A 25526-nucleotide genomic window follows, 5' to 3' on the forward strand; every position below is an offset into this window, starting at 1 on the left:
ATTAAATGAGCATGAACAATATCTCATTCATAGAAAGTTTATTCATTTCGGTTTTTTATTCATTTCGGCTTTTTGTTAACTTTCCTATTATCTAACTTTCGGTTTCCTGGCTGTGGATTCGTTCGGTGGCAGCGTATCTCTTGTTTCTATCCTTTCAACTACGCTGATTTCTGTCTCATTTCATATCCTGTTTCTTCTCTAAGAAGTCACATTTGATTGCCGCCACCATCACAGTGCTTCTCACTCTTTCACCATCTCTCCTTCGCTATCTCTCCCTCGCCAGCACTCTATGCATTGGTATTTATCCATCCAAAATAGAAGATCCGGCTGCTGCCAACGTCAATTTCTTTCGGCTATTTGAATTTCCATTTTTTCTTGAACTTTCATTTTCCTTCTACTTCTATCACGAACACAACAAGAGTGCCCAGATAGGCGGCCGATAAAGGCTATCGAGCCTTCCTACTGTGGACAACTGCCATCTTGATTCCACTTTTGAAATACATTTGCGCATTTGTCAGAGCGATTTCGACGGCCAGCGGTGAGTGCCCAACAATCGAGGCTAAGCATAATCAAATCCTATTCCCAAACCGCAGTGCCACTCAAAATGGGTCGAACCTTCCATAGGATCCATGCCTCTATGGCAGGCAAATTTGACGGAAATCTACGCGACAAAATCCCTCAATGGATTCGTGCGAACGGAGGACAATTCTCTCGAGACGTCAATCCCAGCGTTACACATCTCATTGCCACAAAGCAGGCTTACAAGGAAAACGCGCCTTTGGGTAGGCATGATTCCTTTGGACATGTGAGGGCAAAGCTAATTGACTCCATACAGTCCACAATGCCAAAATGCTAGGAACCGTCAAGATCGTCACGTACGATTGGCTTGAAGACTCCTTACAGGCAGCCACCCGGAAACCCAAGTCAGAAGAACCATATCTGCTCCAAAATCTCATGAGCACTAGCAAGCCGGAGAACAAAACAATCAAGATCACACCAACCAAGGTGTCCAAAAATGTGTCCAAAAAGGAGAGCAAACCCGTGGCTCCGAAACGACAGCTAGGTTTCTTTGCTGGTGTGAATTATATATCATTATACTGATACAATACTAGCAGCAGATCCTTTCTTGGCTCCAAAGGGAAAAAAGAAGCGTTAGTATATCCATGCCAAACAAAGATCTATGGTTGACCCTCATCTAGCTGTGCGTCGAACTTACATGAACAAACAAGGTGTGGTCTATAGTACCACCTTGTTTCGCCCATCGAAGCCACCAACAAAAGCCCGGGAAAAGTATCAATTGACTGTGAGTAATATCTGATCTGATAGACACATCTACGCAAAGATATTGATCAATACAAGATTTTCGAGACAATCACTGAACCTCACACCTATTCCACTTACGCCAAATTCAGCCGCGTGGGCAAAGCGACCATCGAAGTTCTGGCACTGCCAAAGAGCACGATTGAGATTGCACGGGTGAAGTTTAACAATTTCTTCATCGAGAAGACTGGCAAAGAATGGGAAGAGAGGGACGATGGGCAGATGCCAGCTCCAAAGGTGGGTTCTGATGGTCAAACCCTGCCCATCCACGAAGGTTGGTTCTGTCTTGAACGTAAGAGAAATCTTCTCGGCGATTATCTTAGGGGGACTAGAGCTGTGAGCCCTCAAGAAACGGATGATCAACCGGGATGTGATGATAATGAGCCTGACTCTGGGGATGAGGATGTTTCGATGGAAGATCAAGGAAACGCAGCCGAGTCTGGAGCTGATGGAGAGAATGAGGCCAATGAGGCCAGTGCGATTGAGGAGGACAACCAGTAAGAATGGTCTTGAGATAGCCCTTGTCATGATCAGCTGGGTTTATTTAGTATTATCTATTCCTCAATGAACTGGGTACAAACCCCACTTTCAAATAATCTTGCTATGATCAAATCCTAGTAAGTGACCTTATACATATGTTCACATCAAAATCAAGAACTATGGTACAAGTTGACTATAACTACACATGTATCATCATACCCTTTTCGAGATATGTACTTGTAGGTGGCACCTAGTCCGCTAATTTGATGCTGCCCGTGAAAACATATAATCATGTTCTTTTGGTCCGCTCTAGCACTAAATATTGACTTACCTTTTGCTCTATCCTATGTTAAATCCATTCTCTGACCGATGTGCGGACCTGCGGTTCCGTAATCGATATTGTCCCAAACCGGACGGCTTCCACCAAAGCTTCGATGTTTAATGCATTAATGCATTGGTAGCACACCATACGACATACATTGATTCCTTCGCATTCTGTTTATAGGTTCATAATAAATAATCCATGTAGTTGAAACAGGGTATAAATGACAAAAAAAAATAACATGGGAAAGAAACCCTTCCAATTGCCCTCTAACACCAAATACGCCAGTCAACAGTGTAACGGCATTAAGCTTTGCCTTTTTTAAACACAACAGCCAATATGATGCGAATTTCTAGAGGATTACAGGTAATCCTTCTTTTTGCTGGTCCTCGTGTATTGGGTGAGGGCCCATTCAATGTCGCCGCTCGAGCCCTTCTCCAAAGTGCCTCCCCGGATCTCGAAGAGCCGCATGGTCATGCGAGGCCCAACCTCAGCCAACTCCACATCCCTGTACCCAGTCTTGACGAAAACGTGGTGCCGGACCTCGATGTTGTCATCCTTGCACACGAAGCTCACAACACGGTTGCCGACCTTTCCAGTCTCACGTGGGGGGAAAAGGTGCTTCAGAATCTGAACAACACGATCACCTAGTTTGGTCTTGAAGCCCTCGAAGATCAAATGGGGGTAACTCTCAGAGACTGTGCCACGAGCAGCATTTGGAATATCCTGGCGAAGGACAACGTTGTGAAGGGAGAAGCTGGCGGTAGGACCGTGGGGAAGGTGAGAAATGGTCATTGCAGTGGGAGTTCCACGGTGTTCGTGGAGAAGGATCATGTCAGTGAGAGCCGCGGAGGTTGCGCTGGAGACGAGATCTCCAAGAACGAGAGTTCCACGGTTGAGACGGATGGAGGTAGGGAGAAGAAGACGAATTTCTTTGGCGAATGCACCGAGACGTGCAGATGGAGAGCGAGAGGTGGTGACCAGAGGGCGAGGGTCAATAATGCCGGAGGTCAGAATGTATTCATCGTCGATGTCCATCTCAGAGTCCTCCTTTTCCTTAGATTCGTCATATTTGAAGTCTTCCCGAAGCGACTTATCGTTCGCAATAGTGGGGTCCAGGGGCTTTCCAGAAGCCAAGGAGGCCTTGAGTTGTGCTCTCTTCTCGGCAATGGAGGCATCGCGAAGCAGCAAAGCTCTCCGATAGAGATAATCGCGACGCTCGCGGGTTTGGCGGCGCTATTTAAAGTAAGTAAGATATCGGAACTATTTGGATTGTATAGCACTCACCAGCATTTTGAAGGTGAAATTGTGAATCGACTTGACCAAAGAAGTGTTTGATAGAAGATGAGCGGGCAACTTTTTTTTTCTTAACTCCGGGGCTGCGCTTGTGGGATTTGTGGGTCGCCGTAGTGGGATCGCACCGATAAAGAATCTGGGCAGTTGCGGAGAGCCCTTTTTGCTCATCCTTCGAGACAAACTCATCAACTCTCTTTTGTCGGTCCTCTGAGACAAAGAGTTGGACTGGATGTATGAATCCAAGTGACTTATCCTGAAAAGCCGTTGCTAATCCCACGTCTAGATCCAGATCGATCGTTTGCCCCTCAGGCGCCTTGGAGATTTCCAACCTCCAATAAACCAACAGGACGACCGGATTGTCCTCTACGCTCTTTTATCGCCTACGACTTATAAATTTCATTCTGGTTCAACTCGCCTTATTGTTCTGTTTTACCTTGATCTTTGATCAGTTCAAGCCATCACTCAACATTTGGTCTCGTCACACATCATGAGCTATCAACCGGAAGATCCTTCGGCGGGAGTTGAGATTGACGAACATGATTCAAATGCGATTGGTCGCGCACGCCCCCGGCGCCATGACGACGAGGATGAAGGCTCTGACACCTTTGAGGACGACGACTTGGAAAGTACAGTGGGTGCACCCACTCATGGGCACCAGAAAAACCAAGGGAACGGCGACGAAGAAATAGAGCTTCCTGCTCATGCATGCGCGTGAGTTTTTGCATCTCAATTTCGGCATATACTTTACTGATATCTTCTAGATACTGTGGCATCCATAACCCGAGCAGTGTTGTCAAATGTCTTTCTTGCAATAAGTGGTTCTGCAGTGCACGTGGCAATACCTCCTCCTCCCATATCGTTAACCATCTCGTTCGAGCTCGCCATAAGGAGGTGCAGCTGCACCCGGGTTCCTCTCTGGGTGACACCATCTTAGAGTGCTACAACTGTGGTACCAAGAATGTCTTTTTGCTCGGCTTTATTCCCGCAAAGTCTGATACCGTTGTTGTTCTTCTTTGCCGACAGCCATGCGCATCTATGCCGTCTTCCAAGGATATGAACTGGGATACTTCGCGCTGGCAACCTCTTATCGAAGACCGTTCTTTTCTCCCTTGGCTTGTGGGAGCGCCCACTGACCAGGAACAACTCCGAGCTCGCCACCTCAGTCCCCAGTTGATTGCGAAACTAGAAGAAATGTGGAAAGAGAACTCGCAGGCGACTTTGGAAGATTTAGAAAAAGCCACCGCAGTAGACGATGAACCTGCGCCCGTCCTCCTTCGCTATGACGATGCATTCCAGTACCAGAACATTTTTGGGCCGCTTGTTAAGATTGAAGCCGATTACGATCGTAAGTTGAAGGAATCTCAATCGCAGGATGGTTTGATTGTGCGTTGGGATCTTGGTCTCAATAACAAACACCTTGCAAGCTTTGTTCTACCCAAGCTTGAGCTGGGAGATGTGAAACTGGCTGTGGGCGATGAGATGCGCCTCAAGTACAATGGTGAACTGCGTCCCAAATGGGAAGGTGTGGGATACGTTATCAAGATTCCGAACAACCAATCCGATGAAGTTACTATCGAATTGCGCGCCAAGGGCGACCACAAGTCAGTGCCCACCGAATGCACGCACAACTTCATGGCCGACTACGTATGGAAATCCACATCTTTTGACCGCATGCAATGCGCTATGAAGACATTTGCTGTTGACGAGCAGAGTGTCTCAGGCTACATCTTCCATCGCCTTCTTGGTCATGAGGTTGCAGCTGCCCCCATGAAGACTCAAATTCCCAAAAAATTCAGTGTTCCAGGTCTGCCGGATCTGAACGGTAGTCAAATCAACGCAGTTAAGAGTGTTCTTCAGCGGCCGCTCAGTCTGATTCAAGGCCCACCTGGAACTGGTAAGACCGTTACTTCGGCCACTATCATTTATCACCTTGCCAAGATCAATGGAGGCCAAGTCCTTGTTTGCGCCCCCTCTAACGTCGCTGTTGATCAGCTGTGTGAACGTATCCATCTCACGGGACTGAAGACCGTGCGAGTGACTGCCAAATCTCGTGAAGATGTGGAGTCTGCCGTTGGATTCCTTTCACTGCACGAACAGGTCCGTATGAATGATAGCAACATCGAGTTGGTCAAGCTCAACCAGCTCAAAGCCGAACTTGGCGAGTTATCCAGCCAGGATGAAAAGCGCTTGAAGCAGCTTACTCGATCCGCCGAACGTGAAATTCTGACTAACGCCGATGTCATCTGCTGCACCTGTGTTGGTGCAGGCGACCCCCGTCTTTCTAAGGGCAAGTTCCGCACTGTCCTGATTGACGAGTCCACTCAATCTGCTGAGCCTGAGTGTATGATCCCGCTGGTTCTCGGTTGCAAGCAAGTTGTCTTGGTCGGAGATCACCAGCAGCTCGGCCCCGTCATCATGAACAAAAAGGCCGCCAAGGCTGGTTTGAACCAGTCTCTGTTTGAGCGCCTCGTTATCCTAGGTTGCTCTCCCATTCGTTTGAACGTCCAGTACCGTATGCACCCGTGCCTTTCAGAATTCCCGTCAAACATGTTCTACGAGGGCTCACTGCAAAACGGTATCACCATCGCCGATCGTGTTCGCCGCGACGTTGATTTCCCTTGGCCGATTATTGATGATCCCATGATGTTCTGGTCAAACCTGGGCAATGAAGAAATTTCCGCATCAGGAACCTCGTACCTCAATCGCACCGAAGCCACAAACGTCGAGAAGATTGTTACACGCTTCTTCAAGGCAGGTGTGCAGCCCAAGGACATTGGTATCATCACCCCGTATGAGGGACAGCGGAGCTACATTGTCAGCTCGATGCAAGCGAACGGTACCTTCAAAAAGAGCACTACAAAGAGATTGAAGTCGCCTCGGTTGATGCTTTCCAGGGCCGAGAGAAAGATTACATTATCCTCTCTTGTGTGCGTTCGAATGACCACCAAGGCATTGGTTTCCTGAGTGACCCTCGCCGTCTCAATGTTGCTCTTACCCGCGCTCGATTCGGTTTGGTCATCCTCGGTAACCCCAAGGTTTTGTCGAAGCATCCCCTGTGGAACTGCCTTTTGCAACATTTCAAGGAACGTCATTGCCTGGTAGAAGGACCCTTGTCCAACCTTCAGGAATCCCTGATTCAATTCAGCCGACCCAAGCAAGCTTACAGAGGACCTCAGCGTTTCCAAATGTCTTTCAGTCAAGCATCTAACCCTCAGAGTAATGCAGTGAATGGTCGCAATGGTCACCGCAATGAGTACCACGACTCTGGTTCTGTGGTCGGCTACATTCCCGATGATGTCTCCTCCGTTCACGGCTCCGCTGTTGGCGGTGTTGGCCTTCCATCTGGCTATCCTCCTATGTTCCAGAATTTCGGCGAGGCTTGGCCTTCGATTACTGGCAATCGCCGAGCCAACGGTGGTCGTGCTAAGGGAGCACCAAGCGTGGCTGGGGAGTCAGTTGCTGCTACCGAATCCGATGTCACCAGCAGCGTTGCCGATGGGCGAAGCATTGATCAGGGCGGTGTCAGTCTCGCCGGTCTAAGCATCAATGATATGAACAAGCAACCGAGTCTCAGTCAATCTGATCGACTGAAGCGCTATGTAGAGTCTGGAGGACGCGAGCCTTACCGAGCTGGAGTTCCTGATAACGGTAGCATCTTCGGAGGCAGTTCGGCTAGTATCCGTGTGACTCGCGGTGCGCCAGGCCAGATCCCCCACGACGACGATGATGCTCGCAGTGTGTCCACTGCTTTCGCTAGCCAGGTCGGCGGCAACTATGACTGAGTGACTACTTTCTTGTTCAATAAGTCCCGAGGCAACCTCCAACAGGCTCGCCCGTCTTTTCGCTCGGGGAAGTAAATTCCGTGCACACTATCAAGGTTCTTTGCAACAGAGTCTGCCCGCCCATTAATACTGCCGACCAGAACAATGGGTTGACAAACCGAAGACTTTCCGGATGCTCGTGCCTGGGTCCTCTTGGCCTGCCAAAATAGCACCGTTTTGTCGGTCGAGGGATAGTTCCCTTGGTCTGATTCCTCGCCATTGTCACTGTGACATTCTTAAAAGGCGTGATTTTCGGGGATGGGGTGACCGACAATGATCCCTCAGTATCTTTCGGCTCCTGAAACTTACTGAACACCCACCTGTCGGTTGCCGACGCCCAGCTCAGATCGCCCCTGTAGCAATTACCGGGCGACTCTGCGAATTTACCCTTGCCTTGGCTACCCATGTATGTCTTGTGCTTGCTATCTTTATCTCTTAGGTGGCCAGGTATCTAGTTCACACAATCAATGCCAACTATGACCCCAAATTCTCCTTCACCGTACACTTGTAGATAAGTCTCCGTTCACTCAACAGACGGCGGACTCTGTATGGTAGTTGTTAGGATCTTTTTGAGACTTTTTAAACACGGGCCGCCTTCCTAACTGAATATTCCCAATGCTAATAATTCACCGTGATAAGCTATGAACATCCTTGGAATGTTCCTCGGCTTATAATAATGCCTACATAATTAGGGCTGCTTCTTTCCCGCTTTTAGCTCCCCATCGGACTCACCATCTCAACTTCAGTAACATATGGTTACCCCAATCAGCCAAACCTATCGATCAAAAGAGATGGAAAGCATATTGGTCTCCATTGGCACGCATCGCCTCTCGTTTTCCATTAGTGGACCACCGCGCGCACCCCTTGAGCCACTGGTGGTAATCATTCCGGGGTCGGGCGACGTCGCCTCATCATACACAGCCGTGGAACCATTGGTTGCGCACTTTGCACAAATCTTTCTATATGACCGCTCGGGCCTCGGGAACAGTCAGCGCGGTCCCAACCCTCCACTTGCAGTGACATCTGCGGTAGAGCTACACAAGCTTTTGCAGGCTACAAAACAACAGCCGCCATTTCTTCTAGCCGCCCATTCCTACGGCGGTATCATCGCACGCGAATACTATCACCTCTATTCAAACGAGGTTTGTGGAATGGTTCTTATTGATGCCGCCACCGAGAGACATCTCGAGTACTTCCAAGTCCCAGATCCAAACATTGCTGCGGTTCTTGGGAACTTGAAGATGAGCCTGGTGACGGGGTTACGGGCAGATGCAAAGTTATCGCGGGATCAGTGGCGTCAGAGGGCTATCGATATGGCTCGCGGTGATGAAACTGCCCAGGCTGAGGCCAATGGGGATGCCGTTTTCGAGGTGTGTCGAGCTCTCAGGGAGAAGAAGCAATTGGACAGACAGGCTATGGGCGAGAAGCCCCTGAGTATTGTTCGGTGCAACAGCGCAAGGGATTACGAGCGGATTTACGCCGCTGGCGTTGAAGCTGGCAATGGCACGGAGATACAGCGGAGGGCGTTTCGAAAGTTACTGGATCAGTGGGAATCGGCTACGCAGGGCCTGAGTAAAGATCAACTGAGACTGTCTTCAAAAACTCACTTCGTTTATTTAAATGATTGTGGTCATAACGTGCAGCTTGTGAGGCCTGATGTTGTCGCCAAGGAGATCAAGTGGGTGTTAGACCAAATACGAGGGAGCAGAAACGTCCAGAGGCTTTGAAATACTCTCCTTTGCAGAAACATGTGTTTTTGTTTAAATTTCTACGATCAATGAAGTTCTTTGTCGTTTTTGGATACATCTAGACGGCCACCTTTTGCTCGTCTTTTGTGGAAATGAAAGCCCCCATCTCTCCATATAAATTTGCATAGTAATGGAAAATGTATACACAAAGTATAACAGCTTTCTATAACAAAGCGATGATGGTACTCGACTAGTGATCTTCGTAGTGATCTTGCTCCCGATAGTCACCGTGGGAGGCGTGTTCTATCTTCCCATTGTTCCTCATCTTCCAAGGTTCAATCAAAATAATACACCACTTCATACTCAATCCTCATTACCTTCTGTTTATTACTTTATCTCTGATTCAATCAACCTTTTCAAGTCCAGAAACCAGCTTCAAGTTTCCCATCTCGCCTCGCTGATCTGAAATTTACCAAGATCTAATCGTTCGACAATTAGTTAGCCGCCACGCGATGATTGAATGCAGAAAGTAATATTAGAAAAGACCTTATGTTACACTTCTTGAGCGATATTGAACTTTAATGACACGCTTTCCCATACTTCCGCAGCCGTAGGTAGTTATACGGCAGTGGTGCCAAATATCCAGCACCCATGGAGACGACAGCTGCTAGCCAAAACTGTGGATCTCCGAATGAAACTATGCCGCCTGTGAGATGATAGTCGACCGCATTCTCTGCTAGTTCCATAGCTAGCATTGAAACCATACTCATTCCCATGGCGGTTCGAGCAGCCCTCGACCAAGAGAGCTGGTCAGCTCCGCGACGAAGCAGGATCGTCTCAAGGATTATTGAAGTTGTGATACCAGACGCCACTGTCAACTTTTGTTAGTCAAAATGCTCAACATCTAAATTTTGAATCGTTCAAGGGATGGCTCACTAGACATGGCCATGATGCTGCCCATGCCCAGTTCAGGGCAGTAGGTTTGAAGAATCCATAGTGCGGAAAAGTCGCCAGCTGTACAGCCGACCAGACAGCGGAGGGTGTTGATACCTGCTCGTCTCCAGGTGGATCTACAAGTCCAAAAGGGGAGTTGGAGTGCGGAAAGGGGTCGGGCTGAAGAGCGTGTCGTAGAGTCCTGGTTCTGACACGTTCGATTTTCGCGCTCGGAGCTTTTTGGCTGCTTGTTTTTCTTTGTATGGCAGGCTCGAAGGCAAGTGGTGCCACCGAGTGAGCGGCTGGTAGCCCAGAAAACTAGCCTGCTTTGGCGAAGGAACATTGGGTGGCGTATATGGTTCATATTCAAATAATTCGTAGCATCCTACGACCATATGACTCGGAAGATAACATGGACGGAATTGCGAAAATGGAAGTTTCGAAGGAGATAAGTGGCAATGGGGGTTGTGGAGCTTTCCCCGGACCTGTAGCACAAATGCCGCGTCGAATTAGTATGTACCGTATTGTTCCATTTTGACCTCAACAAATCGAAAATCGTAATGGATGTGATGCTCCTTGCTACTGTTTGCTCAATATATACAAAGTGGAGAATCTATCCATGTGAGATAAACAAGAATACTCAGTGCCCTTTGATCGTGGCCAATTTTGATGCCTAATGTTTCCACTTCAAAGGTGGCCTTGATTGTGGCATTAGGCCTGGGCTCCGTATTTGGGTATGGCTACCTTAGTGATATTTTCTGAGCATCCCAATGCGGTGTTTAGACGTCGTGCCTAGATTTTATCCAGATTATCCAGCCGCTATGAAACCCAGCAGGTGTGTGTCATATTATACGCCATCGGCCATAACCGATATGTTATGGCGAATAGTATCAAGAGCTATCATCATAAGTGCAGTTGGTCTTGGTCTTGTGAATATAGATATATACCCTGGCTATCTAGCTCTATTGGTTTCTAATCGTGACTGACTATAAGCAATTTATTCCTTGAGATACATAACTTTCCAAGCTCCCCGGTGGAGCTGTGAAAACAGTGAGTACCAAGCACACATCATTGGTAGACGACAAGTCACCGTATTTCCCAAGTACGTTGATGTGGCGGGTGTTTATGGATTTGGGGCTGTTTCCGTTGGTCCACGTTGAAGATGGCTTTTCTTTTGCCGTTGCGAGCTGAGGCGTTGTCCACTTGGTCGTATAGCAACTCTGGGGCCTCGTAGTAGCGTCGATGTGGTTTCCCTTCGGCCAAATAGAATCAATGAAGACTGAGAGCTTGTCTTCCCAAAATAGATCAGCATTTAGTGAGACTTGGACAGTATCAAAGGCTCTCCTACGTAAGACCGGAGGCAGTGTTAATTAGGCGCTACTATTTTTCACTTGCTAAGAGCTGTTTCAGGTCGATTCTTGGGGTTTCAGGGCAAAGAAAACAGACTATAGAGCGGACTTCCAGGCGAGGGAAATGATCTTTGATTGAATTGTAACGGAATATTGTATGTAGGCTGTAAGTTTTCGCCATCGCTCGGTCTCCCTATGCATCCACCAAAAGGGCCGACGGCAAATTCTCGACCTGTTTCAGCATTAAGCATCCAGGCTGCAAGATTGATTGCTACTGATCCTCAGGCATAGCCATTGTTGGCTTGCATTTCTCTTCTATTTGCCTTTTGAAGTGCATTAGAATTCGAGGTCTTGGTTCTAATCAAGTTCAAGTGCATAGCCCTCTGGTTTCTCCTAGCGGATATATCCTTGACAAGCGTTCCTTTTAATAGAAGCAAGTGCGTGGACATGAAGATCGCGAGCTCGCTTCAACTGCAGCAAATTTTGCAGCCTAACATCGGACATGGCGAACATACATTGCAGAAGCGCACTGCCCACATGTTTACATAAGCATGGATTTGATAAACACGTGACTTATCAGGCGGAGATCAGGTCGAGATTTAGTCACGTGGACCTCACCGCCACAGGATTTGTCAGAATTATATGTGGCGACGAACATTCCGGATGGCTGCCTGATATCTTGCTTCGATACCTAAACTAGATCCATTAAACTGGCTAACAGGATTGGTACAGAGTATACAGTCATACAATGTTGGTCAGGAATATGAGTCACTGTGCTTCCGAAGCCTTGGCCCCTCATTTTCCGCCGGACCGAAAGAGCATTAATAAACAGTAATGTCCATGTTTTGACGTGCATATATGTTGTATATAAAAACCGATGATGATTTCATTGTGAATAACTCAGCTTTTCGGCAACTCCGCTAGAAATAAAAAAAAGCAAGCAAAAAAGAATCTGCAGGGACAGAAAAGAAGCAGGGATCATTGCGCCACAAGTGGCGCACAGGACACCTGACGCAAGCGGTATAAATAGCCTGCGGATGCCTTGCTACCTGAAAACTCTGGCAACTCCCATCTCACTCAAATCAGTACCCATCTAACATCTGATGAGCTGTCACCAATTCATTTGAATAATCTATTTTATTAACCTTGCTTCCTTCCTTTATTCTATCATTCTTCTCAATTATTCAGTGATTCTGAATTTTATTGTTGTTGTGAATTGACGCGTCTTTCCGGTATCTCTCTTCTATCACGATCCCCTCAACTGGTGTGGGGTATCTACTTCTCGCGATATGGGTGAAGGGTCTGACTATCCTAGCCCAAGAAGTGAAGGTCCCAACGGCGCTCTCGCAGCATCTATTCTTGCCTCTACAGCTGAATCCTCGTCCCCAATTGCCAGAATGAACGAACCTCAGTCCTTGGCCTTTATCGACGGGGCGCGCCCGCGTCTTTCGGTTCGACGCGCCCGCGATCCTCCCAAGAACTCCGAGGGTCAAATCTTCTGTGACCACCCAGATTGTGGAGCTGTGCCTCCTACATTCCGTCGTCCTTGCGAATGGAAGTAAGTACAATTCTCTCATGGACTCTTCTCGCTGCGCCAAATACTAACGCGACTCCAGTAAACACATGGATAAACATGACCGCCCCTACAAGTGCTATGAACCCAACTGCGACAAAATCCAGGGCTTCACCTACTCTGGCGGTCTCTTGCGCCACCAGCGTGAAGTCCACAAGAAGAACACTGATACCAAGAAGGCACTTATGTGCCCTTACGGCGATTGCAACCGCAGCACCGGTAATGGGTTCACGCGCCAGGAGAACCTCCGAGAGCATCTTCGCCGTCGTCATATGCATAGCGATGAAGGTCCTTCTATTGTTGTCGATATGCCTTGGGATCGCCCCGAACTTGAGAGTGTTGAGGCCGTCCGTGCCCCCTCCCTGCCTGCGACTGGCATGAAGCGTCGCCACGATTCCCCTCACGAGACCCTTACCGAAGCCGACGAGAATGGAACCGATTTGCGCCACGAAGTTAAGCGTCTACGTCTTGAGGTCCAAGAGAAAGACCGTCGTCTTTTGGAGTTGGAGCGTATCGTCGCTGGCCTTCAACAGGCTAGTGTGCCGCATCAGTCCCCTCCCGCCCCCCAGATTCAGGATATTTCGCAGTCGAATGCCCAGTCTGCTGCCGCTCCTCCCGTTTAATTGGTTTTTCCAAATCAGAATGTCTACGGATTTGACTTATGCATCATGTGGGCGTTTATCGAAGCAACCGGGGTGGCTTTCAAAATAATGTGACTTTGCTTTCTTGTTTGTTCTCTTGATTTATGCAGCATTTTGGGTCGGTCACAAGCAGTCCCGAGGATGCATTCTATGCGTTCCTCTGTAACTTTTGACCGGCCCATATCTTTACGGCGTTCTAGCTTGACTTGATTTGATAACTATGGGTCAGGCGGTGTTGTCTCCAGAGGCGGTTTTCAGTGTTATCTCGTCTCATATACCCGGTCTTGATTCGAAGTATCTTTTAGTTTTACTCCGGTACTCCCACTCAATCTTCACTATTAAGTCCATCTTTTATTTTTGTTGCCAACAACATTTACTCGTAAATTTGCCTACTATAACCCAGTAAGCTCCAGCCCATATATCGATCGTAAGGCTCAGATAGCTCTTCAAGACATTAAGATGCAAGCCTGACAGTCGAAGTATAGCGCAGCCAATGAACGCGATAATAGTTTAATTCCTAAGGCGCCGAGGCCTCTAGGCTTCCACGCGATAGCGCGATACTAGTCTGGGAATCCATTTCAGCCACACTTCCTCGGCTCCCTTACCTTCTGGATATTCACGAGGTTCCCACGACATATTTCAAAGTGCGCACGGCCTCGGAACTAATGTGGCCCCGCTGGCGGCGTCCACATCTGGATGGTCGGAGTTAGGAGACACGCCGCGGTGATGCGGGCTCCCAACAAAAGTCGTGGCTTGCCTCAGGAGCCTATGAGGCATTAATCTCTGACGGAGTCTCTCGGAGAACGAAGATGACTCTTTGGCTGATAGCACTATTTGTGACTCATTGTTGCGTGGATCGCGTCAGGCTACGGTTGTTACCCGAACTCCACGCGGACGGCGCAACGCGTTATCACATGAGTATGTTGTTTTATGTTTCTCGTATCAGTAAACCTCCTTGACGTGCAGAAAATTTAGTATAGACAAGGCTGCCTTGCGCAGAGTCATACCTAGGTAGTCTATGTCAGGACTTACAATAGTGACGTATACGACAAAACTAATACTCTATATGTTATTCTCGCTTCTTGACAGCCACGTTCTAAGCATGAGTTATAGAGCGAATCAAATGCACTTTTTGTTTGTGGTTAGTCCGATTTGATGGTAGCCCCTCAATTTGGGTTGAGATATATCTCAGAAGAGGCCCATATTCACTTCATTTAGTTATTTCAGATATGTCGCTAATTTTGACTGTAGTGCGGCTCCTCGCCAGCCCTGGATCCTCCGCCGCCCAGAACGATAAAGACTTACCTAACCTGGGTTTCCAGCCTCCCCCTCATAGAGACTGACTGTACTGGAAAGCATTGAAGAAATTGAAGACTTGATTTCGAAGATCGCTTTTCCTCGGCCTTTGTCAACTTGGGGAGCCTTGACGCAATCGGGCGATGGCAATTTAGCCTCAACACACCCACTTGAGATTCCCACAGCTCACTCACTACATTGAGTGACCGTCCTGAATTTTTCGCGGAAGTTGTTCAGAGTCTTGTATTTGCTTGAACGGAAGAGACTATCTGCTGTTCATGTTCGCTTGAGCAGTCAACAAGGTCAATACGACTCTGAATCTTGAAAATCTTGACGCGTTCGTCAAGTAAAGTTTTATAGTGACAGCACTCGCCCGGCACCATGTCTAGCGACAGTTCTCTGGGAGAGGTGCCTATGTCCCTGGATAGCCAGTCACCTTACGTTCGCACGCAAGAGTACATTTCTACCCCGCGATATTCAAACCTTAGCGGAACGCCAGGGGGTCCACCTTACCGCGTGCCATATGGCATCGGCAACAATGACAGTGACAATAGTACTGTCATTGTAGACGCAAAAATTTTCAATCGCGATACCCACGACTTTGCAGAGGGTGACTTCGTTTGTCAAGGATTCTTCAATCGCGTTGATTTAGGCGGATTTACCCGGCGTTTCAACGTCTCTCAGTGGAATTACGAGATGCGCCGACAGGCTCAATCTGTCCTCCCTTTCTTGTCATTGGGTCCTTTATCATGCCTGCGCGACATCGAATACGTTCGCAGTCAAGGCTTTACTCTACTTCTTGCAATTCGAAGTCGAAAATCGGCCCCGGCGCGCTTGGTCTCGGGCGATAAGGCAGCGGCGGCGGCCGGTATCATGGCAGATACGGTTGATGTTCTCGACAATCAAGAGCTCATTTCCGAATTTCCCCGCGCTATTCGTCGTATCAATGATCATTTAGCCGGAGAGGATGAGAACCCTAACGCTATGGTGCTAAGCGGTCTACAACAGAAGAGGAAAGTGCTTGTATTCTGTGAATCGGGAAATGAGCGCTCTGCTGCCGTTGTTATTGCCTACGTAATGGTCATGCTCAATATCAACGCCGCCGAAGCCACCTACATGATTCAACAACGTCGCTTCTGTGCCTCCATTGAAGATCCTATGAAACGAATTCTGGCGGCATTCGAGTCCATCCTTTCTGCTAAGCGTGATGTTGAGCGTGCCAGGCACACTATTCCTCCACATATAGCTGCTACACTTGCACCCCCGTCCTCATCGCCCATTCTTACGAAGAAACGAAGCTTCCAAGACCATAGGAATGATGACCATCTCATGGATGATGATGAAATGGAAGTTGATGGGGACGGGGATCCTTTCTTTGAAAGGAAACCCAGTGCTCCATTCCAAGACCGTGTGGTATAGACTGAAGTTTCGATTCACCCCTGAATTTTCTATACTGGTTTATTATGTCCACGGCTAGCTTAATGAATAAGAAGCAATCCCCCTCTAGCTACCTAGGTACAGGAAGATGAATGAAAATGGAAATGGTCTGGTCCATTGCCATGATCGATCATTTGTTTGGCAAATAATACTTCCAATGTTCCTATAAAACCAGTGCTTCGATTGCTTATGCTTAAGTAGAACTAATACCACAGCTTCATCGGTACCTGTATGAATATTTGATTAATGACATTTCCGCAATATATAATGATTAACACCACAGTTGGTACTATCTAAAACACATCACTGGCCCTCCATAATATCCCCTCGATGTTAAAGATAAGATACATAGGAACTGGTCCCAAAATCGATTCCAAACATATATCTTGAAAAAGAAAACAGACTAAAAAGATTTACAGAGCTTCTTATAGTATCGACAGCACATGTGTAGTAAGTAGTGTGCACCTAGTCACATTAGTTATAAGAAATATTTCCATGCCAGATAGTGATAATGACCCAAAGCCATATAGGGTTGTCTGTTCACTAACCTTTGTGCTTCATTTTTTCGTTCTTTTAATCAACCAAACGGCTGCACCTTACTACTCTTCATAGATATTCAAGCCCCTGGCTATGAACCTCCCATCTTCATACCCTTCAAATCGTAATATGGAGATCCACTTTACTTCGTTGGGACTTGCAAAGGGAAAACCAAATATGGAGTCAATATCTGAGTTTGGCAAGTTGCAAGGCTCATACGGGTTGGTTGATGTGCTCAAGCTCAAGCTCAAGCTCAAGCACCAGTCTCAATGATTTTGTCGCAGTCCGACTATTGCAATTACACTTCTTTACCTTTTTCATTTCGAAAGTTCGAGTCTTTTTGTACGTATTTTACACTCTTTGAGTCTCAACACTGTCTTTCTCCTCCTCCTTTCAACTCTTCTTCTATCACGCGCAACACCTCCACAGGCCACACGCACGTCCTATTCACAATCACATTTTTGTCACCGATGAAACGCATGCATGCCGTTTAACGTTGACACGTCTTTACGACTCCATAACCCCCGGCACGCATCAGCGCATCTTTTCTTATCACCAATCCGCATCCACAACACCTCACCTAGCCGCCATAATGAGCGGCATGAAACTTCGCGAAACCATCCGCGTGCCAGTGCGATATGGCGAAGATGAGTCCGAGAAGCCATCACGGAGCTTTCTACGTCCAGGCACCGATGAGCCCGATGATGGAGAGCCCCTGGAGCTTGGAGAATCGGGCAGATCTCGCTCACATAAAAGGAGCAGGCCAATTTTTGTGCAGTACAATCCAGACCTACCACCTGCCGCTTTCCCTTCCCTTGATAGGCCCAGGCCGCGTTCGACTCATAAACCCGGCACACCAGGTCCGACATCTAGAGGCAACAAAAGCCCTAAGGCCAGTCAACCCCCTGAGACCGGCCAAGCGACTGAAGTTAAATCACTTCCTCCCATTCGAAATGAAGCAAGAAACACTGCTTCAATTGTCTCCGGCAAATCGGAGGATATTCCCATGAATCAACTCGAGAACCACATAGTTAGTAACAGCATGGACAACCCGACGTATGCGAGGAACGTGGATCTCGCTTACAAGCCTCGCCCGGGTGCGCCTTCGAGTCCAGATGATGTGACAGCAATTTTCGACAGTGACGATGACGAACTTCCAGACGCGACCCAAGTGCTCCTTGAAAAGGTGGGTTCATTGGAACCTTTGTGATTTAGTATGACAGATCGATTCTGATAAGGGTGGATGCATTAGATTCCGAACCCGAGATGGAATGACCTCAACCCAGCTATGCAAGTGGAGATTTATGAGAACATGATGAAAGACCATACGTATTGGAGTCTCTGTCACTTGCTTGGTCTCGGGAAGGCAGAACGCGAGAAAATCGAGGAGTACGTGAGGATCCGTAATAAACAGCTCCTGCGAGAGAACAACCATCTGGAACAAATGCGACGGAAACAACGCAATGCACTGATGAATATCGACAACAGTGACTTGAAGGTTTTTGAGCCGCCACCTCAGCTGGTGCTGAAGAAGATCGCCCGAAATACAACTCGGAGATTGGTCAACAAATACACGGACTTGATGATGTGCCAAGCTCATGATGTCCTCAAAGCCAGACAATACTTGCATCGACGTGGACTGCCCCGCGGCTATGCTGGAGACTGGGGAGACAGTCTGGTGGTTCTGAGGGAATCCGAAGAAGATGACAAATTTGAACCCGATAAGTTCGAGTGGAAAGAGGAAATGAAATTCACTCCGCCTCCACCTGAGGTAGACCCTGCCCGGGCCCAAGCACTCCAAGACACTGTTAACTTTATCAACAATATCGGCGGAGACACAATAGCCCCAACGAGTTTGGTTCGAAACAGCACTGACCAAGAGCCTCTCCGGGACTGGGGGAAATATTTCGAAAAATCGAAAGATGGTATGTCGTGGGACACCACAAAAGTTCGAGATGGCGGAATGGTCAAGTTGAATCTCGGTCTAGAAAGAGCGGCGGCTCTTCGACACTACGAGAAAACCGGTTCAATGCCTCAGAGCGTTGTCTCCCCTGGCATCGTGTTTCGAGGTTTTGTTCCTCCGGGCCCAATGCCTCAAAGTATTACGCCACACAATACTATGTCACAGGATGCGATGTCCCGAATTGCTATACCTCGATTTGGTCAGTCCCCAGTTGTTATGCCTCCAGTTGCCAGGTCCCGAGACAGCATGCCTCACTTTGTCATGCCTGGAGCTGTTATGCCTCGGTTTGCTTACCCTCAAGGCACTTACCCCCAGCAATTCACGCCCCAAGGATTGTCATCGCGTGGACAAGTGTCACAATCAGCTCTGCGTCCGTCACTGCCGCTAGAGGTTCACTCGGAAACACCTTCGAGGGTGAGGTACAACATCGCTCCGCAGGTTGGCTTCGGTACCGGCTCCCCCCATGGCTTCCCCTCGACATATGACCAGCAAGGGATCAGGCCGATAAGCAGAGAGATCCCTGGCGACGATTCCTTCCTAATGAGCCCCTCTGAGAGCCAGGCCAGATTTAAAAGGCACCTCACGCGAGCCAAGCTCGAGAAGGTAGAAGCAGAAGCAAAAGCCCAACAGCGTTTCAACTGTTTGCCAACCCGCCAGGTTAATGGTGTTGGTGCTGGTCGTTCTCTTTATTGCGGACCTCCCCAGAAAATCGCGGGGAAAGTTGAAGAACCCATGTCTTCGGAATTATTCTCTTGGGAGGAACATAATCAATCAATGTGTGCCAACAATGACGACTGGATGAGAGAATTTATCTACTTCAAGCCTCCTTCGGAAACTAAAGAAGAGGAAGCTGAACAAGTCAAAGAAGAGGCTACTGAAAATTTTGCAACTCAGAGCACTTCCAATGGTCATACCTCGAGCACTGATGCTTCGACAGATGATGTGATGCTGGTGCGAACGGATGGTGAGTGTTCCTCTCCTTAATGAATGGATACAAGGGATTCAAGGCAAGAAAATATGTCAATTTCTTCAATTATCAGCTCAAGAAGCTTCAATATGTCAAGATTCTTTGTATTGTAATCTCCGAGGAATGAATACGATTTCGTGAATTTGGCAGACCCTGGAGTCGGTTTTCGTTTTGGATTGATTGGTTCTTGCTTCTGCCCTTCTGGCTCCAAGGTCTTTTGACAGGTCTTTGTGGAAGATGTAGTAGTAGGACTAAATTAAACAACTGAGTTTCACTGACTGGTTAAACATCGTACTCACTAAGGGTTTTGTGAGAAGATCGAGGCAATGAGAAGTACACATCGCATATGTAGTTCATCTAAGCTTGGTCTGTGCGTCGATCGCGAAAATGCCGCGTCGAGTCGCGCTTTCATCGACTTCATCATCGTTTTTTTTATCCAATTGCGCACGTTCATCCGGTCTACAAGGCGCCTATAATTGGAAACGTGGATGCACCAAGCTATTGTTTAAAGTTCTTGTTTTTGTTTTACATCACACTTACCATTCCCTGTTCCCCCAACGAAACTTGATTTCCCGCAACTTCTTATCCCTTTCGCATGACGCTCCTCACCACTTTGCGATCGACCTAGCCTTTCCTTTTGCCATTGCTTCTACATCTGAGTCCATCAGAAAAATGTCGGCTACGGAGAACGAAACGCCGACGGACTCCCGCGCGGGGACTACGCAGCCGGAGTCAACACTGGCTTCTTCACCAGTAGCCTCGACAGAGGCAAACGACATTGCAGCCGAAGCGAAGGAAATAGCAGACTCAGAAGATGTTGAAGAAATGGATAGCAAGGCCAAGGCCCTGATGCATTTACTTAAAACCAGCTCGGTTCGTATACAGTCGCACCAATCTTTTCTTGGTACAATCGTCTGATGATCTCGCGTCTGCAGGTGTTTGTCGCCATCATGTCGGACAAGATGAAAAAGCAGCAAGAAGATGCGAAGTTGGCCGCAGCCAAGCGTAACCAACAAGCTACAACTGAACTAAAGAAACCAAAACCTGCTCCCGAGCCCGCTCGTCGGGCTACTCGAACTCGGACCGCGGAAGATAATTCCCATGTTGAGCGTGACACCACTGATAAAAAGTCTAAACGAGGACGACCTATCCGTTCCTCTGAGACCAATGGAAGTTCCATTTCCAGTTATTTCAAAAAGGCGGATGTGGAAGTCACGGAGGAAAACCCATCCGTGCAGCAAGCGCTTGAACGAGCAGCAGATGACTATGAGGCAAACCCCACCGCTTTAGGTGAGCAAGAGCTAGTTGCAACTCAACAACCCAAACTCGTAACCGGAGGCAAAATGAGAACGTACCAGCTGGAAGGCCTGGAGTGGCTGAAGTCCTTGTGGATGAATGGACTATGCGGTATTTTGGCTGATGAAATGGGCCTCGGCAAGACAGTGCAGGCCATTTCTATGATTGCATTCTTGAAAGAAAAGCAAGTCCAGGGTCCGTTTCTAATTGCTGCACCGTTGAGCACGGTCAGCAATTGGGTCGATGAGTTCGCCCGGTGGACGCCGGGTATCAACACCGTTCTCTACCACGGCTCGAAGAACAAGCGAGCAGCTATTCGCCGCAAGCACATGAGTATGAAAAACCAGGGCGCTATGGATTTCCCCGTGGTGTGTACGTCTTACGAGATTTGCATGAATGACCGGAAGTTCCTCGGTCAATATCAATGGCGTTACATTGTGGTCGTACGTGTTTCACATTTTTCTTTTGCTTACCTTCGTATGATGCTAAATATTTTCTAGGATGAGGGCCATCGGCTTAAAAATATGAACTGCAAACTGATCAAAGAGCTCCTAACTTACAATTCGGCAAACAGACTGTTGATTACTGGAACTCCTCTGCAAAACAATATCTCAGAACTTTGGTCACTCCTCCACTTTCTACTGCCCGAAGTGTTCAACGACCTGAACTCTTTTGAGGGATGGTTTGACTTCTCATCCGTGCTCGATAACAACGGCCGAACCGAGGTTGTGGAAAAACGCAAGCGGAACTTAGTAACTAGCATGCACGCTATTTTGAAGCCGTTTCTCTTGCGTCGCTTGAAGACAGACGTGGAGCACTCGCTCCCGAAGAAGCGAGAGTACATCTTGTACGCTCCTCTCACCCTGGAGCAGAAGGATCTTTATCGCGAGATCATCAGTGGAACGGGCCGTCAGTATCTTGAAAACAAGGCTCTAGAGCGCATTGAGAGTAAGAGTGCTTCGTCCTCTCGCTCCCAAAGCGCCAAACGCAAACGCAGTGACAGCGGCGGCTCCACCCCGACCAGAAGCACCAAATCTAGCCGGACTCCCACATCTGCGAGTAACGGAGAGACCTCTAAGCGTCGTCGTCGCAATACCCGACAAACTTACCAAGACCAGAGTGACGGGGAATTCGACGAACATCTCCGGAAGCTCGAGTTGGGCATTGAAGAGGAGGAAAAACAGGAGAACGAGGCCAGTGATGGTGAGCTCGAGGAGCTAGAGCGGGCACAAAACTTGAAACTAGCGAGTATGTATTGATTGTGTCCCATTGTATCTTCGATTTGCTAATAGTGAATTACAGAGAAGGAAATTGCGCAGAAAAAGATGCAAAATCCTGTTTTGCAGGCACGACTCGCCTGCAATTCACCTCATAACTTCTACTGGCCTTGGATGGAGGAGTCTGATGTGGTTGATGAAACACTTGTCACTGCATCCGGTAAGATGCTACTGCTAGACCGCTTGGTTTCTTGTCTCTTAAGAAAGGGGCATAAAATTCTCATCTTCTCGCAGTTCAAAACTCAACTCGATATCATCGAGGAGTATGCAACGCAACTGCGCTCGTGGGAGTGTTGTCGGATTGACGGTGCTATTGCGCAGTCAGATCGCCAAGCTCAGATCAAAGCATTCAACACCAAAAAGTCTCACAAAATTTTCTTGCTGAGTACGAGAGCTGGCGGTCAAGGAATCAACCTTGTGGCCGCCGACACTGTAATTCTTTTCGATTCTGATTGGAATCCACAACAAGATCTTCAAGCTCAAGATCGAGCCCATCGTATTGGTCAAACCAAGCCGGTTATCATTTACAGATTGGCCACAAAGGGTACTGTGGAACAGACCCTGCTCGAGAAGGCCGATTCTAAGCGCCGTTTGGAACGCCTTGTGATTCAAAAAGGCAAGTTCCGGTCTTTGCTTGATCCCAGTGCAACGTCCCAGGACGTGGATGAACTCCGCAAAGTCCTGGGCGAAAACGATTTCGAGCGTTTTGATGTTGGGACAGATCCTGCTTCTGTGCTATCGGATCAAGAGCTCGATATTTTGACGGATCGCTCGGAAGAGGCATACACTCGTGCCGAAAAGGGTCTCGATAAGAACGGAGCTGCCTTTATTGCGGTTGAAACCAAGCGCGATCCCGGCGAGAGTCTTCTGTCCTGACTTCCTTGAGTTGTCTCATCACCTTTCGGCTTTTCTTTTTACTTTTCTGTTGTTCCAATCTAGTTATGCGCTAGATAATGTTTAATGGAACTGGTTGTACCAACATTATGACGGGTTTGTCGGATTGGCGTTCGGATACAGGGTGGCATGGGGGCATGGGGGGATCATGTATCAATTGCTGCGTTGCGAGTTCCATCACAGTCTGGGCTCAAAGATTACCTGTGCCATGTTAGACACAGCATTGTATCATACATTTGTTCGATTAATTCAATATTTAGGCGAGTCATCAAGTCTCTTGTACGATAGCGATCCAAATCAGGTTTTCTTGAGGTATGGTCCTTTTTGTGCCTCGATAACAGACAGACTTTCAGGTCTTGTAGAATTGCCACAGAATACGATAGCTGTGCTTTCTACGAACAGATATCACTTACCAATTGGGGAATATCTTTCCACGAAATATTGAATGTGAGGCTTTGATATAGTACGGGTGTCTGAGTAGATACATATGGATACGCAAGAATGAATCGCCCCTGTATCTTGATTCTTCAGATGTGTTTCCGCTTCGCAACGACTACATATCATTCTAGGAGTGGCTTGGTTTGCTGATGGGCTTCGGGTTCTCGACCCAATCAAAAGGACCACATGGCTTTGTCAAACACACATCCCCGGGGCCATATGCACCTCTTGGTTTGGAATGGTCGAACAGTGTACCACTCAAAAAGGTATGAGGGAAACCATGGTCGAAATCATATGCGGATTCAATCTCCTCGACTTCTTCATCCGACAATTCCAGTCCCAAGGCAGGAATATTGCCTTTGAGATGCTCGACGGTGCGACCACCAATAATGGGAAAGACATACGGCGCTTTTTGACGGATATACGCCAACGCAACGTTGAACAGTGTCGCGCCTCTCCGAGCAGCAAGTGATTCCAAGACTGCAGACACCTGCTTGTCACGCGAAGACGTGGGGATGAAGTTGCGGCCAGGGTTTGACTTCTCTCGTTGCTTGAAGCCTTCAGCCGTTTGGAAGTTTCCTTGGCCCAATGTTCCATACGGACACAGGCCCATGCCATCGTCGTGGCACATCGGGATGATGTCTCGCTCAAAGTCGCGGATGGCGGCATTCCACATGCCCTGGTAGACTGAGAATTGTCGCAGTCCATGCTCGCGGGCGTACTGGTTCGCCTTGGCCACGATCCAAGCAGGAGTGTCGGAAATGCCGAGATATAGAACCTTGCCTGACACAACGAGATGGTTGAGACTCTGCATCAATTCGGGAATTGAGGTGGTGTAATCCCACCAATGTACGTAGAGCAGATCAATGTAGGTCGTTTGAAGCTTGCGCAAAGATTCCTCCAAGGAAATAGCCAATGACTTGGTACCGGTGCCGACGTAGTTGGCCTGAATGGTATCTTTGCAATGAAGCTTGTACCCAGAGGTGTACTTTGTGGCTAGCACAAGCTCATCGCGATTCTTACGAGAGGCAATCCATTCACCTAGCCACACCTCAGACTGTCCATCCTGATAGCCGTTTGCAGTGTCGAGGAAGTTGCCACCATTATCATAGAAATAATCGAGGATTGCGAAAGCATCCTCCTTACTGCACTCGCCATATTTCTCGGGATGGGTGCCTCCAAATGTCATTGTGCCTAAACACAGCGGCGAGACTCGCACTGACGCTGAAGGGGCCAGCTGGCGGTAGCGGCCTAGCAATGTCTTTGGGTCAGGAGACATGTTGGGAAATTGGGATATTGCGTGTACTCGGACTATTGAGGGATGGACAACATCGTGCAACAATGAGGGGGGAAATTACTGGCTATTTGTAACATTTAAATAATATCTATATTGCACTTAAGCATTTTTAAGGTCCACCAAAGTTGACGTCAATAAGAGAGTTCGTTATAATACATGATATAAGGCTGTCATCATCCATTGGTCCTTAAGTCCATTTGTCCTTAGTTCCGACGGACTTAAGCATTCAAAGACCCATTTATTTGTTGTCAGCAGTCAGCAACTTACATATCCGTGGGTCTCGTGTACCAATGGATCCGTTTAGATTTGTTGGGATCAAAAATTCGACTTTTTGATAGGAGATCTGCTCTGGTCTTGAACAATTATCTTAGGTCCTCAGAATATCAGATTCTAGTATGTTTTAGCATACTGCGGTAGTAAGCTGACGCTAAGCGAGAGGGTGAAAGGGACAAGGAAGCAATTTTAAGAACAGATTCATACGTCCGCTGTTTACAAGATAGTATAAATAAACTCGAGATCAAATTACACCAGCAAAGATTACAGAAGAGACCAAAAAGAGATCATATGAGAGCTGACAGGAACTCATGGTGGAAATAAAGTTGAAACAAAGCATGAAATCCCATTGGACGCCTGAAGCTCTTTGGTAGAGAAATGGATGTACATGATAGCTCGCGAGAATGAAGAAAGCAGGGCATATATGC

General features: G+C 47.9%; 10 protein-coding genes across 10 annotated transcripts; 7 read left to right on the plus strand and 3 right to left on the minus strand.

Annotated features, from left to right (window-relative positions):
• Positions 1-604: 604 nt before the first annotated feature.
• N7529_011835 (BRCT domain protein) lies at positions 605-1821 on the plus strand (the record flags this gene model as incomplete). The annotated part of the gene is made up of 3 exons (XM_057247361.1): positions 605-782; positions 836-1077; positions 1327-1821. 3 exons carry the CDS (start codon positions 605-607, stop codon positions 1819-1821), a joined length of 915 nt encoding a protein of 304 aa, XP_057092710.1.
• Positions 1822-2482: 661 nt separating this feature from the next.
• On the minus strand, positions 2483-3415 carry N7529_011836 (snoRNA-binding rRNA-processing protein IMP4; the record flags this gene model as incomplete). The annotated part of the gene is made up of 2 exons (XM_057247362.1): positions 2483-3358; positions 3410-3415. The coding sequence occupies 2 exons, from the start codon at positions 3413-3415 to the stop codon at positions 2483-2485; spliced, it is 882 nt and encodes a 293-aa protein (XP_057092711.1).
• A 490-nt stretch (positions 3416-3905) lies between these two features.
• N7529_011837 (putative regulator of nonsense transcripts) lies at positions 3906-7200 on the plus strand (the record flags this gene model as incomplete). The annotated part of the gene is made up of 3 exons (XM_057247363.1): positions 3906-4129; positions 4180-6345; positions 6564-7200. 3 exons carry the CDS (start codon positions 3906-3908, stop codon positions 7198-7200), a joined length of 3027 nt encoding a protein of 1008 aa, XP_057092712.1.
• An 830-nt stretch (positions 7201-8030) lies between these two features.
• N7529_011838 (alpha/beta fold hydrolase) lies at positions 8031-8966 on the plus strand (the record flags this gene model as incomplete). Its single annotated transcript, XM_057247364.1, has 1 exon — positions 8031-8966. One exon carries the CDS (start codon positions 8031-8033, stop codon positions 8964-8966), a length of 936 nt encoding a protein of 311 aa, XP_057092713.1.
• A 539-nt stretch (positions 8967-9505) lies between these two features.
• Positions 9506-10224, minus strand: N7529_011839 (DUF4396 domain-containing protein; the record flags this gene model as incomplete). Its single annotated transcript, XM_057247365.1, has 2 exons — positions 9506-9798; positions 9864-10224. The coding sequence occupies 2 exons, from the start codon at positions 10222-10224 to the stop codon at positions 9506-9508; spliced, it is 654 nt and encodes a 217-aa protein (XP_057092714.1).
• Positions 10225-12498: 2274 nt separating this feature from the next.
• Positions 12499-13405, plus strand: N7529_011840 (putative C2H2 transcription factor; the record flags this gene model as incomplete). Its single annotated transcript, XM_057247366.1, has 2 exons — positions 12499-12767; positions 12826-13405. The coding sequence occupies 2 exons, from the start codon at positions 12499-12501 to the stop codon at positions 13403-13405; spliced, it is 849 nt and encodes a 282-aa protein (XP_057092715.1).
• A 1695-nt stretch (positions 13406-15100) lies between these two features.
• Positions 15101-16138, plus strand: N7529_011841 (dual specificity protein phosphatase family protein; the record flags this gene model as incomplete). The annotated part of the gene is made up of 1 exon (XM_057247367.1): positions 15101-16138. One exon carries the CDS (start codon positions 15101-15103, stop codon positions 16136-16138), a length of 1038 nt encoding a protein of 345 aa, XP_057092716.1.
• A 1147-nt stretch (positions 16139-17285) lies between these two features.
• Positions 17286-19640, plus strand: N7529_011842 (uncharacterized protein; the record flags this gene model as incomplete). Its single annotated transcript, XM_057247368.1, has 2 exons — positions 17286-17879; positions 17946-19640. 2 exons carry the CDS (start codon positions 17286-17288, stop codon positions 19638-19640), a joined length of 2289 nt encoding a protein of 762 aa, XP_057092717.1.
• A 655-nt stretch (positions 19641-20295) lies between these two features.
• N7529_011843 (putative SNF2 family helicase/ATPase PasG) lies at positions 20296-23072 on the plus strand (the record flags this gene model as incomplete). Its single annotated transcript, XM_057247369.1, has 4 exons — positions 20296-20496; positions 20559-21362; positions 21420-22167; positions 22222-23072. 4 exons carry the CDS (start codon positions 20296-20298, stop codon positions 23070-23072), a joined length of 2604 nt encoding a protein of 867 aa, XP_057092718.1.
• A 583-nt stretch (positions 23073-23655) lies between these two features.
• N7529_011844 (aldo/keto reductase) lies at positions 23656-24807 on the minus strand (the record flags this gene model as incomplete). The annotated part of the gene is made up of 1 exon (XM_057247370.1): positions 23656-24807. The coding sequence occupies one exon, from the start codon at positions 24805-24807 to the stop codon at positions 23656-23658; it is 1152 nt and encodes a 383-aa protein (XP_057092719.1).
• Positions 24808-25526: the final 719 nt, after the last annotated feature.

This window comes from Penicillium soppii, assembly GCF_028829465.1.
Source record: "Penicillium soppii strain IBT 18220 chromosome Unknown utg000010l, whole genome shotgun sequence".
Lineage (NCBI taxonomy): Eukaryota > Fungi > Ascomycota > Eurotiomycetes > Eurotiales > Aspergillaceae > Penicillium > Penicillium soppii.